The sequence below is a fragment of the Haliotis cracherodii genome, unplaced genomic scaffold (genome assembly GCF_022045235.1).
Source record: "Haliotis cracherodii isolate W230 unplaced genomic scaffold, xgHalCrac1.p SCAF_3, whole genome shotgun sequence".
NCBI classification, from domain to species: domain Eukaryota; kingdom Metazoa; phylum Mollusca; class Gastropoda; order Lepetellida; family Haliotidae; genus Haliotis; species Haliotis cracherodii.
The window spans coordinates 47341487-47356122 of NW_027266286.1; the positions used below are offsets into that span (position 1 = coordinate 47341487).

The 14636-nt window shown below is 40.2% G+C and overlaps 1 protein-coding gene across 1 annotated transcript in view; it reads right to left on the bottom strand.

Moving 5' to 3' along the window:
• LOC139473831 (two pore channel protein 2-like) overlaps window positions 1–14636 on the bottom strand; it is a 39778-nt gene that overhangs the window by 24171 nt on the left and 971 nt on the right. Inside the window, exons 2-9 of the mRNA XM_071256596.1 lie at window positions 10754–10803; window positions 10117–10193; window positions 5807–5984; window positions 5062–5178; window positions 3827–3933; window positions 1768–1840; window positions 704–772; window positions 105–192 (exon numbers count right to left, since the gene is read on the bottom strand). Coding sequence (XP_071112697.1) covers window positions 105–192; window positions 704–772; window positions 1768–1840; window positions 3827–3933; window positions 5062–5178; window positions 5807–5984; window positions 10117–10193; window positions 10754–10803 — 759 coding nt within the window. The remainder of the gene's footprint in view (window positions 1–104; window positions 193–703; window positions 773–1767; window positions 1841–3826; window positions 3934–5061; window positions 5179–5806; window positions 5985–10116; window positions 10194–10753; window positions 10804–14636) is intronic.

Below are 14636 nucleotides of genomic sequence, written 5' to 3' on the forward strand. Positions count from 1 at the left end.
GTGCATGTACTGACCGTCTGGGTTGTTGGCTGTGTATACGTAAGTGTGCATGTACTGACCGTCTGGGTTGTTGGCCGTGTATACGTAAGTGTGCATGTACTGACCGTCTGGGTTGTTGGCCGTAGTCAGCAGCACCAGCAAACTCATGAAGGAGTCCAGCAGGGTGCGGAAATACATCGACTCTTGTGTTTGCTGAAGCAAATTGAATATGTGCATATTGTTACAAAGACTGCCTCCATGGTCTAGTGATAGAGCATCCGGCGAAAATCCTGTCTGGCTCTCAGCATTAAGGGGCTAAAACGAGGACTGGTTGGTTCGGAGTAGCTTTACTGTGTTTGAGTGGGGTATTTATGTTAAACTGTGGCATGGTATCTCAGTGGCCTAGCACTATAAGATCGGCATCAGCCAGACCAGTACATGCAGCCAAACACACACACCTGCATGAATTTCGCTATATAATTGCAATAATCTTGGACGCGACCCCATTTCACCTCACCTCAACCACATTGCTACCAAAGTACTATTCATGACTGCCACACTATTGAATGTAAAAAATACAAAAGGGAATAAAATTTAAGTTCAAAGTGATTCAAACACTATCATAAAGAAACATTTGTCAGTCCTATATGCAACATGTGTTTCATAGCAATACAAGCTGGTTGTCGGTAAAACAATCATCTGTTCCCAACACAGGATAACTTACACTGGTTGTGATGATGGAAGAATTCTGCTCATCACCGGATAGATTTGTGGTGCCATTGTTTGCAGAGGTCTGAAATGAAATATCAATATTATTCAATATCAAATATCCACAATAAGGCTTTCTAACCATACAGAATCATTTAGGAATCATCATTCAAATCTGAAGCCAGTTTCTAATGGAAACACTGCTCTTTTGAAGTGGAGGACTTATAATACCAGGAATGTATGCGTGTGTGTTTGTTGTTTTACGCTCCACTCAGCAATATTTCAGCTTTATGACAGCGGCCTGTACGAGACAATCTAGTGATTGATATTATGAGCAACAATCCATGCTGGCGGGGTACAGTGACACACGATCAACCAAGTCACCAAGCACCTGACCACCAGATCCATTTACTCAAAGGACTTATTATGGAGAATATGGTAAGTCAATGGTTCGCAATTTGTAGGGAGGATCAGCAGTGTGGAACATCACATGTTGGGCATCTTCCCGAGGCGAGAGGGTTAACTGACTTTAAAAGTCCAGTTCCCACCCTTGCCGAACTGGGCTGGAATTCCTTGGCTCGGCCGTAGCACCACCAGAGGTTATTACGAGTTATTTCCCTTCTAAGCCTCTCCTATGGACCATTCAAATTCCACCTCTCGTATCACTTGCATTTGCTTCAAACAAAATGGGGCGCCCAGTCAAGACGATCTGATCAAAACTCAAAATCTATATTGTGATAAAACGGGTCTTACATCGCGAAGTGCATCAAATCACTTGAGCACCTTGATTAAAAACATAAAAAGATTTGCAAAATATCTGTTGACAACGAGTTGGCGGTACATATGCATTGCAAATCCTGCAATTGACCGAAACCTGCATGACAGTTTACAAACCGGATTTCGATTTCATTGCGCGATTTTGATTGGACTATGCATAGACTCGTTAGTCCAGCCAAACTGTAACTCCATAATACCAGCCTAGTTCGGCAAGGGTGGAAACTGGACTTTTATAGTCAGTTAACTCGCTTGCCTCGGGAAGATGCATGTTGGGATAGAGGGTGTCCCCAGCTGATAGCTCACCTGGATCTTAGGAAAGAGCAGCATTCCGAAGAGCGTGAACAGATAGATGTGGAGACCAAGCAGAGCCAGCACACTGTCGGGAGGGAGGGACAATCAGATACACATGTCATGCACATCATACAACACAGTCAACTTAAAGAGGGACTGTGCTCCACTGCTGGGGTCCCGTTTCAAGTTAATATTTTTTGCCTACTTACAAATCGTCTACTTAGGGACCGACCACTTGATATTCTGGAGGCGGACCTAGGATTGTATCCAAAAATATTTTGTACACAGAAAATTCTTTGAAAAAATAGTTATGCTTCAGCCTGTTTAAAAAGAAAGAATTGTCTGCTACAAAGGGTACATTGTTGAAAGGTGTTTTTCATTAAATAGACTCATAGTTTTGATAAAAAAGAATAATTGGTTTTGCAGTGGCAGCTGACAAAAATATCCAGTCTCCATACAAAATGCCAGCCATCCACCCCTGAGAATAACAGCCAGTCACTTAGACACCAATCTCATTAAAATCAGTCCTCAGTTCTCACTAAGGCTAAACAAAGATCTGAAGACATCCCATTAGGGGTCACGTCAGAACGACCTTTCATCCAACCAATCAGAGCATCGCTTACCAGATTATGAAAGTGACAGTCGGAATGTGATTTCTCATCATGCAACCTCGAAAACGTTAACTCCGAACGACAGTTACGGGTTTAACGACTGAATCAATACAATCTAGACCATCTATTAGCCATTCCAGGATATTCTTTTGTTCAGGTTTCAAATTTGTAATCGAGAATTTGTCAAAATATGTTTCGGTGCGTAGTCGCCAATTTGAAATTAGTGCCGTATAGCACAAGAAAGCTGCCTTCTGATTGGTCATTCCATTGGTCGTTCAAAGTTCGCGCAAGGTCGGTCGAATGTGATCCGTAATGGGATGTCCTCAGATCTTTGATAAGCTGTAGCGAGAACTAAGATCTGATTTTAATGAGATTGCTTAGAAACTTACTTTGCAGATATATACAAAAAGTCAGCCTTGGAAGAGTAAACTTGCTAGGTCTGCCATACAACCATGTCGGGTGCTCCTTTAAGTATATACAGTACAATAAATCTAATCTCACAGGATGACACTGGTATTGCTATTTACCAAGCGCATGACATAATTCCTTCATATTCGGAGGAATGGCTGTAGCTACATGTTTAGTCTTAGATGAATGAGTAACCATGGACTCTTTTCTTGTACACACTTACTTTGATGTATACTTTCATGATAGTATTTTTCAGATCGTGATCTGACAGAAACAGAATGACGGTCCAATAGATTACAACTTCCCAAAAGTTTGGAAGTTGCCACGACTACAGCCATTATTGTTATGAATGATCAATAAAGTTATTATTATACACCAATGTTGTCTTAACTAAATAATTTGATGCATGTTACTAAAGAAGATAAAAAGAAATTGTTCTGCAATTGGAACCTGGAAAATAATCAGAGACTGTTCAGCAATGGATACCCAGAAAATAAACAGAGATTGTTCAGCAATGGGTACCAAGAAAATAACCAGAGATTGTTCAGCCACAGGTACCCTGAAGGCAACCAGAGATTGTTCAGCAATGGGAACCCAGAAAATAACCAGGGATTGTTCAGCAATGGTTACCCAGAAAATAACCAAAGATTGTTCAGCCACAGGTACCCTGAAGGCAACCAGAGATTGTTCAGCAATGGTTACCCAGAAAATAGCCAGAAATTGTTCAGAGATGAGTACCTAGGACATAAGCAGTCATTGTTCAGAAACTGATACCCAGAAGATAACCCGAGATAGTTCAGCGATGAGTACCCACAACATAAGCAGGTATCGCTCAGAAATGGGAGGCTAGAAGATAACCAGATATAGTTGAGCAATGGGTACTCAGAACATAAACAGAGCATGTTCAGCAAAGGTGGGGGGCTAGAAGAAGGCCAGATATTGCTAAACAAAGACTAGATAGAAGTTAACCAGACAGTTCAGCAATGTGTACACCTAAGGTCCATCATTTGAGGCGTTATTCCTGACAGCAGTACACAGTCCACTGATCCCACCTGGCCACTTCCGGCAGAGTTCTTCTCAGACAGTTGACGGTTTTCTTCATGATGGTGGAGTTCTGTAGTATGAAGAAGGGTCGCAGTATTCTCCGGAACCGGATGTACTGAAAAAAAAAATATATTAATTTCCAATGTAATAAAAGAGAATCATTTACAAATATTTTAACACATTTCTATATCACCTTTACCTGTTAAGTAAGTAAGAAATAAACAATAAAACTCTGCAGGGAGAATAAATCAAGAGGGGCGAGACCCGATTAGTTTTTTCTCTCTATCCAGTGTTTTATTGTACGATAAACAATGACCACGAGTTGTTTATAATTTAGATGAGATATCAACATCATGTACATCCTGTTTAAGGATGTTGATAAAAATAATTATCAAAATTTTAATAATGATGACCCCCTAAACAGAATCCGACTTGGAAATGTTGGACAAGTCCATTTTACAAACAGGTGGGTTAAGATCGGTATTTCTCGCATATTCTCACAATCCTCACATTAACTTACCTTTTGTCCCAATACCAATTGTCATATCTACTTTTGGATGCAATCATTCAGCCGCTGTGTTTATCTGCATAGCCCAGTTACACATATGGGGTACAACTTACTAGACACTTCCCTCTCAAAAATAACATTATTCAATATATGACGTCATGAAGCGCATATTTGAATCCCTAGGAATTAAATCATTGTTGGTTTGGTTGGTTTGTTGTTTAATGCCGCACTCAGCAATATTCCAGCTATATGACGGCGGCCTGTAAATAATCGAGTCTGGACCAGACAATCCAGTGATTGACATCATGAGCATCGATCCACGCAATTGGAATACTATGACATGCATCAACCAAGTCAGCAAGACTGACCACCCGATCCCGTTAGTCACCTCTTACGACAAGCACAGTCACCTGACACCAGTATCCAAGTTGTCTAGTGTCAATGGTGCTTCAATGAGGTTAAAGATCAGGTCCCAAAAATATTCCATCCAAAAGGATATTCCTCCCACTTTGATAGGAATATTTCTATTTTTCCATGATCGACAAAACTGATTTCTCATATGTCCTGTGTATATTCAAGTAGAATGACATATCTGATTATCAAGAGTTGAGATGTATATTTACATTGCTCATTTACTTATTATTTAAATAATGTCTGGTGCACCTCATTTGTTCCTCTCTTCACTCGTTCCCTCTCTCACTGTCTTATTCTCTCATTCTTTCCCTCGAACCATACCTCCTGACATCCTAGAGCGACTGACACGGACCAGTCCAGCAGGGACACAGCGATGATGATGGAGCCAGCCACCAGCCACTTGTGTCTCCAGAAGTAGTGCCTGCCCATCACATAGCCCTGGAATAACATGGACATTCGTCACCTAGCCATGGAATAACATGGACATTCATCACCTAGCCATGGAATAACGTGGACATTCATCACCTAGCCATGGAATAACATGAACATTCATCACATAGGCCTGGAATAACATGGACATTCATCACATAGCCCTAGAATAACATGGCCATTCATCACATAGGCCTGGAATAACATGGACATTCATCACATAGGCCTGGAATAACATGGACATTCATACCATCACATAGCCCCGGAATAACATGGAAATTTATAACCCATCACATAGCCCTGGAATAACATGGTAATTCATAACTCATCACATAGCCCTGGAATAACATCGACATTCATACCATCACATAGCCCTGGAATAACATGGACATTTATAACCCATCACAGAGCCCTGGAATAACATGGACATTTATACCATTACAAGCTGAAAATAATCATACCTTTAATAAAACTCTTTGACCATACTTCTCAGTGAGAAATATATATAAACTAAAGTGTAAAGTGCACAACCAATGACAACCCTCAGCCACACTTCTGGGAACTATGATCATGATGATTATATACTCAGAATAATCAGATTGAAATTAAAGTTTGAAAGAAACTAGATTCCACCCACCCTGATGACTGTGTCTGCCAGCAAGAGCAGGAGGCACAAGATCTCGATGCCCTCCGTCAGCCAGCAGGGCACAATGAGGCGACTGGCTCGGAAGCGTATATCAGAGGTGAGAGTGAGAGAGGATGGGTATTCAAATATCACAAGAATATGGAGTATAAATATCACAACATAGCGGAATCTGAAACAACAAAAAGGCAAAGCATATATTACACCACGAATTCAAACACCTTGTCATATAATGCAGCTGCAGATCTTCAAAGTCTTTTCAACTTAAATTAACTGTCTTATTTTGGCATACCATATTCAACGTAATAAGCGCCCAGCTCTAATAAGCGCCAACGGCAATATTTGCTGATATATTGGCTAGTGCATAATCCCAATTAGCATGATTAGCACCCCTTCTAATAGATCAATGTAAACAAGACTTATTTATTCATGTATAATGTGCACTTGTGTGTTATAATCATAGGCAGTTATATTCTGGAAAAATATATCTGTCGTATGTAAACATATGTAAACATTTTAGGCTGTTAGCACAAACCATGAAATTTACGATATTTCAACTCTGTTTTTTTCACCGAAATAATATTCTAATAAGAGCACCCTATTTCTAATTTGAGAGCACCCTGGGCGCTTATTACGTCGAATACTGTATGTATTCCTGAAATACCCAAGTCTGTGACTCATCAATTCAAACTTTTTCACAAATTTGCCGGCAACAGCCATGTATTCCCCAATATACTCACATCTCGACAGGTGTGGACAGATAGATTCAGGGTTACTCCCCCCGATATACTCACATCTTGACAGGTGTGGAGAGATAGATTCAGGGTGACTCCCCCCAATATAGTCACATCTTGAAAGGTATGAAGAGATAGATTCAGGGTCACTCCCCCCGATATACTCACATCTTGAAAGGTGTGGAGAGATAGATTCAGGGTCACTCTCCCCAATATACTCACATCTTGACAGGTGTGGAGAGATAGATTCAGGGTGACTCCCCCCAATATAGTCACATCTTGAAAGGTATGAAGAGATAGATTCAGGGTCACTCTCCCCAATATACTCACATCTTGAAAGGTATGGAGAGATAGATTCAGGGTCACTCTCCCCAATATACTCACATCTTGAAAGGTATGAAGAGATAGATTCAGGGTAACTCCCCCCAATATACTCACATCTTGAAAGGTATGGAGAGATAGATTCAGGGTCACTCTCCCCAATATACTCACATCTTGACAGGTGTGGAGAGATAGATTCAGGGTCACTCCCCCCAATATACTCACATCTTGACAGGTATGGAGAGATAGATTCAGAGTTACTCCCCCCAATATACTCACATCTTGACAGGTGTGGAGAGATAGATTCAGGGTCACTCTCCCCAATATACTCACATCTTGACAGGTGTGGAGAGATAGATTCAGGGTCACTCCCCCCAATATACTCACATCTTGACAGGTATGGAGAGATAGATTCAGGGTCACTCCCCCCAATATACTCACATCTTGACAGGTATGGAGAGATAGATTCAGAGTTACTCCCCCCAATATACTCACATCTTGACAGGTGTGGAGAGATAGATTCAGGGTCACTACCCCCAATATACTCACATCTTGACAGGTATGGAGAGATAGATTCAGGGTCACTACCCCCAAAATACTCACATCTTGAAAGGTATGGAGAGATAGATTCAGGGTCACTCTCCCCAAAATACTCACATCTTGAAAGGTATGGAGAGATAGATTCAGAGTTACTCCCCCCAATATACTCACATCTTGACAGGTGTGGAGAGATAGATTCAGGGTCACTCCCCCCAATATACTCACATCTTGACAGGTGTGGAGAGATAGATTCAGGGTCACTACCCCCAAAATACTCACATCTTGAAAGGTATGGAGAGATAGATTCAGGGTCACTCTCCCCAAAATACTCACATCTTGAAAGGTATGGAGAGATAGATTCAGAGTTACTCCCCCCAATATACTCACATCTTGACAGGTATGGAGAGATAGATTCAGGGTCACTACCCCCAATATACTCACATCTTGACAGGTATGGAGAGATAGATTCAGGGTCACTCTCCCCAAAATACTCACATCTTGAAAGGTATGGAGAGATAGATTCAGAGTTACTCCCCCCAATATACTCACATCTTGACAGGTGTGGAGAGATAGATTCAGGGTCACTCTCCCCAATATACTCACATCTTGACAGGTGTGGAGAGATAGATTCAGGGTCACTCCCCCCAATATACTCACATCTTGACAGGTATGGAGAGATAGATTCAGGGTCACTCCCCCCAATATACTCACATCTTGACAGGTATGGAGAGATAGATTCAGAGTTACTCCCCCCAATATACTCACATCTTGACAGGTGTGGAGAGATAGATTCAGGGTCACTACCCCCAATATACTCACATCTTGACAGGTATGGAGAGATAGATTCAGGGTCACTACCCCCAAAATACTCACATCTTGAAAGGTATGGAGAGATAGATTCAGGGTCACTCTCCCCAAAATACTCACATCTTGAAAGGTATGGAGAGATAGATTCAGAGTTACTCCCCCCAATATACTCACATCTTGACAGGTGTGGAGAGATAGATTCAGGGTCACTCCCCCCAATATACTCACATCTTGACAGGTGTGGAGAGATAGATTCAGGGTCACTACCCCCAAAATACTCACATCTTGAAAGGTATGGAGAGATAGATTCAGGGTCACTCTCCCCAAAATACTCACATCTTGAAAGGTATGGAGAGATAGATTCAGAGTTACTCCCCCCAATATACTCACATCTTGACAGGTATGGAGAGATAGATTCAGGGTCACTACCCCCAATATACTCACATCTTGACAGGTATGGAGAGATAGATTCAGGGTCACTCTCCCCAAAATACTCACATCTTGAAAGGTATGGAGAGATAGATTCAGAGTTACTCCCCCCAATATACTCACATCTTGACAGGTATGGAGAGATAGATTCAGGGTCACTACCCCCAATATACTCACATCTTGACAGGTATGGAGAGATAGATTCAGGGTCACTACCCCCAAAATACTCACATCTTGAAAGGTATGGAGAGATAGATTCAGAGTTACTCCCCCCAATATACTCACATCTTGAAAGGTATGGAGAGATAGATTCAGGGTCACTCCCCCCGATATACTCACATCTTGACAGGTGTGGAGAGATAGATTCAGGGTGACTCTCCCCAATATACTCACATCTTGAAAGGTGTGGAGAGATAGATTCAGAGTTACTCCCCCCGATATACTCACATCTTGACAGGTGTGGAGAGATAGATTCAGGGTGACTCCCCCCGATATACTCACATCTTGAAAGGTGTGGAGAGATAGATTCAGGGTGACTCCCCCCAATATACTCACATCTTGACAGGTGTGGAGAGATAGATTCAGGGTGACTCCCCCCAATATACTCACATCTTGACAGGTGTGGAGAGATAGATTCAGCGTTACTTCCCCCAATATACTCACATCTTGACAGGTGTGGAGAGATAGATTCAGGGTTACTTCCCCCAATATACTCACATCTTGACAGGTGTGGAGAGATAGATTCAGGGTCACTCTCCCCAATATACTCACATCTTGAAAGGTATGGAGAGATAGATTCAGGGTCACTCCCCCCGATATACTCACATCTTGAAAGGTATGAAGAGATAGATTCAGGGTCACTCTCCCCAATATACTCACATCTTGAAAGGTGTGGAGAGATAGATTCAGAGTTACTCCCCCCGATATACTCACATCTTGACAGGTGTGGAGAGATAGATTCAGGGTGACTCCCCCCGATATACTCACATCTTGAAAGGTGTGGAGAGATAGATTCAGGGTGACTCCCCCCAATATACTCACATCTTGACAGGTGTGGAGAGATAGATTCAGGGTGACTCCCCCCAATATACTCACATCTTGACAGGTGTGGAGAGATAGATTCAGCGTTACTTCCCCCAATATACTCACATCTTGACAGGTGTGGAGAGATAGATTCAGGGTTACTTCCCCCAATATACTCACATCTTGACAGGTGTGGAGAGATAGATTCAGGGTCACTCTCCCCAATATACTCACATCTTGAAAGGTATGGAGAGATAGATTCAGGGTCACTCCCCCCGATATACTCACATCTTGAAAGGTATGAAGAGATAGATTCAGGGTCACTCTCCCCAATATACTCACATCTTGACAGGTGTGGAGAGATAGATTCAGCGTTACTTCCCCCAATATACTCACATCTTGACAGGTGTGGAGAGATAGATTCAGGGTCACTACCCCCAATATACTCACATCTCGACAGGTGTGGAGAGATAGCTTCTGTACAGGTGGAGAACAGGTATTTCCAACTTGTGGCATATTGACCGGTACTGAAATCAGAGACATGGAAAACTTCAAGATGTCATCATAATTTCCACTATTCTCTCACAAGTCTCAGTCAACCATTCACATGCATTTAATACCAGTTGATATGCTAAACTGAAACCATTGCTGCAATCAATTATTAATAACGGACCTGTTCATTACTCCTAAAATGCTGCAATTATGTTCATCACTGCTCGATCAATCACTAACATTTTGATATGTAGGCTGATGAGCCTTGTCCTTTGCTATTATATAAAAAAAAAGAGCTGTATTTTCAGGGGCATTTAGAAATGATTCACATAATGAAGAGAATATACGGATGTCAACTTCTTTATTATGAGGAATACAATGTTCAGCTTTATTTTCGCATATTCTGTATATTTCTCTACAACTTTTAACTGTTTCATAACCAGCAAGTATGTCTTAGACTGGTTCCTAATTGTATATATGCTGCATCATCTTTAAAAAGAGAATGATAATTGCAAAACATTCAGATACCCTTATTCTTGCCAGAAGCCATGTCCGATATGATCAATGATATCTTTGCACAATACAGGGTACCTACCTTGTAAGCATCTTCAATAAACACTACAGCTTGTAAAATAGTAACCAGGTCTGCAAAGTAAACACAAACAAGTAAACGTAAAAAACATACATCGAGAGGAGATAGGTCCTTATGATATATTCAATGTGATTGGTGAATAGAGTGGAGATAGGTCCTTATGATATATTCCATGTGATTGGTGAATAGAGTGGAGATAGGTCCTTAAGATATATTCCATGTGATTGGTGAATAGAGTGGAGATAGGTCCTTATGATATATTCAATGTGATTGGTGAATAGAGTGGAGATAAGTCCTTATGTATATTCAATGTGATTGGTGAATAGAGTGAAGATAGTTCCTTAAGATATATTCCATGTGATTGGTGAATAGAGTGAAGATAGGTCCTTATGATATATTCAATGTGATTGGTGAATAGAGTGAAGATAGGTCCTTAAGATATATTCCATGTGATTGGTGAATAGAGTGAAGATAGGTCCTTATGATATATTCAATGTGATTGGTGAATAGAGTGGAGATAGGTCCTTATGTATATTCCATGTGACTGGTGAATAGAGTGGAGATAGGTCCTTATGATATATTCAATGTGATTGGTGAATAGAGTGAAGATAGGTCCTTATGATATATTCACTGTGATTGGTGAATAGAGTGGAGATAGGTCCTTAAGATATATTCCATGTGATTGGTGAATAGAGTGAAGATAGGTCCTTATGTATATTCCATGTGATTGGTGAATAGAGTGGAGATAAGTCCTTATGATATATTCCATGTGATTGGTCAACAGAGTGAAGATAGGTCCTTATGTATATTCCATGTGACTGGTGAATAGAGTGGAGATAAGTCCTTATGATATATTCCATGTGATTGGTCAACAGAGTGGAGATAGGTCCTTATGTATATTCCATGTGATTGGTGAATAGAGTGAAGATAGTTCCTTAAGATATATTCCATGTGATTGGTCAACAGAGTGGAGATAGGTCCTTAAGTATATTCCATGTGATTGGTGAATGGAGTGAAGATAGGTCCTTAAGATATATTCCATGTGATTGGTGAATAGAGTGAAGATAGTTCCTTAAGATATATTCCATGTGATTGGTGAATAGAGTGAAGATAGGTCCTTATGATATATTCAATGTGACTGGTGAATAGAGTGAAGATAGTTCCTTATGATATATTCCATGTGATTGGTGAATAGAGTGAAGATAGGTCCTTATGATATATTCAATGTGATTGGTGAATAGAGTGAAGATAGGTCCTTATGATATATTCAATGTGATTGGTAAATAGAGTGGAGATAGGTCCTTATGTATATTCCATGTGACTGGTGAATAGAGTGGAGATAGGTCCTTATGATATATTCAATGTGATTGGTGAATAGAGTGAAGATAGGTCCTTATGATATATTCAATGTGATTGGTGAATAGAGTGGAGATAGGTCCTTATGTATATTCCATGTGACTGGTGAATAGAGTGGAGATAGGTCCTTATGATATATTCAATGTGATTGGTGAATAGAGTGGAGATAGGTCCTTATGATATATTCAATGTGACTGGTGAATAGAGTGGAGATAAGTCCTTATGTATATTCAATGTGATTGGTGAATAGAGTGGAGATAGGTCCTTATGATATATTCCATGTGATTGGTGAATAGAGTGAAGATAGGTCCTTATGTATATTCCATGTGATTGGTCAACAGAGTGGAGATAAGTCCTATTGATATATCTGATAGGTTCTCATGATATTAATCATAATACTTGTCACTAGAGAAGAAGATAAGTCCTATTGATATATCTGTTAACATTGGTCAGTAGAGTGAAGAGTTCTCATGAGTTCTCTTATAATCATAATACTTGTCACTAGAGAAGAAGATAAGTCCTATTGATATATCTGTTAAAATTGGTCACTAATGATAATTCTGGTCACTAGAGTGGAGACAAGACCTATTGATATATCTGATAACATTGGTCACTAGAGTGGAGACAAGTCCTAAGGATATGATAACATTGGTCAATAGACTGAAGAGTTTTTAGGATATTATTGATAACATTGGTCACTAGAGTGCAGACACGTCCTACAGATACATCTGATTATAATGGTCAACAGAGTGAAGATGTTTATGGAGACTCTTTTGGTTAGATCAGAGGCAAACATTCTTTATGTCTGATATGCATGACCAATAGAGCAGAAAGAATGATGTGATCTGATTGGTCCATGTGATCTTGACAAAATGCTGTGTTAACTCGTCTTGGAGGGTAATAAATTTCTCAGCGGGGGAATAAATCTTGTAAACCTCGCCACGAGCACTACAAGCTGCACATGCATTTCTGAGAGACAGAGTAAATCCCCTATACACTGTTTCAAAGCAAAAAGCTGCACGCTTTTTCCGAGTCAATGAATGTCACGTGACATAACACAAGTTAACCTCAGCTCAATCGAACAAGTGTTTTCTATCAATTTTGAATTTGTGTTAATTTTTTACAATGTCACATTAAAACATGTCAGTAAGATAAATTCATTGTAGCAGGATCACTCGGGGTACATGGGGTTTTATGCGTCCCTCGTTAGGTTTCATATTACTCGCCTCTTGGTCGTGGTATAAAACCTCACTCAGGAAGCATAAAAATCCACGTAACCCTCAGGATCCTTTTGCAACTAAGTGTAATGCGTGCTCTACATGCATGGAATATAAATGGATTGACTTTGCAGTTCAATATTTGACAGATTCTATAAATCATGTAACCCATAATTACACAATAGATCAATAAATAAACTGATTTTCCTCATCATTTTGTGTCCTTGTTATACGGCGAAAGATCTCGAAGAAAAAAGTTGCATAACGTGAGACTGGCTGTCATCTAAAATCCCCCATAATGTTTTCCATTTGGAACAAAAGCCTGCCTGGTTAAAACACATCAGTTAAATGAGGACAGGAAACTATCCCCAGATAACAGCCATCATGGTCAGTGTGATCATAAATTGACTTTATCCTGTTTTATATACCAGTAATGACTGTAATGAATATTGACACTTCCTTGTATGCACTCTTGTCTCTTGGGAGCACAGTGACAATATCAATGTTGAGGCAAAAATCTGTTGATGGCGTGCGTCAATACATGCATGATAACTTTCATTTACAGATAGCGTTTCGCTTTACCGGTAATTACCAGTTTTTTACCGGTAAAATTAGGCTTAGACCGGTAATTCATGTGACTGCCAGTCCCTGTGGACCGGCAAATAAAGTACCTTATAAATCTTTCATTGGTGATATTCACAGTAGTACATTTTTCTAACAAAGTCAGCTTGTCTGTTACCATCAGGGTTTCCCCATATCTATTTCTAGGTTAAATATCCATTTGTAGCGACTTTGTCTCGAAATAAAAAAAAGGGAAACTTGTGACTGAAGTTTGTGTGAATGATGTATAGATCTAACTAAGTTACTTCGGACATGACACCTTTGCACTGAACATTATGTTGAAAGAAATAAACCAAATAATTTGCCTACGTTTTTTTATTTGTTGATAGTTGGGACTAGCAAAAATTAGTGGGGACTGGTCATTTTTTTAGTTGCCAGTCCACAATGGACTGACAGTTTCAAAAGCCTGCAGGAACACTGACAGAAAAGCTGGACTTTGACTTGGATGAGACTGCAGTTCTAGGTGCAGTTGCTCATCACCTTGACCCTATGCTTCACTCATAAAGCTTGTCTTCCTTTCATAGCCCTTGGGCCCCCATGCTATGTTAGAGTGGTTGTTTTTAGAATCATAGAATTTTCCATCTTTACTATTTAATACTAGCCCTTGGGTTCTGCTACTATCTCAGGTTGTGGGTAGACATGGATCATTGATTGCTACTAGACTATGGGCTGTAATTGCTTTTGTACAGCAC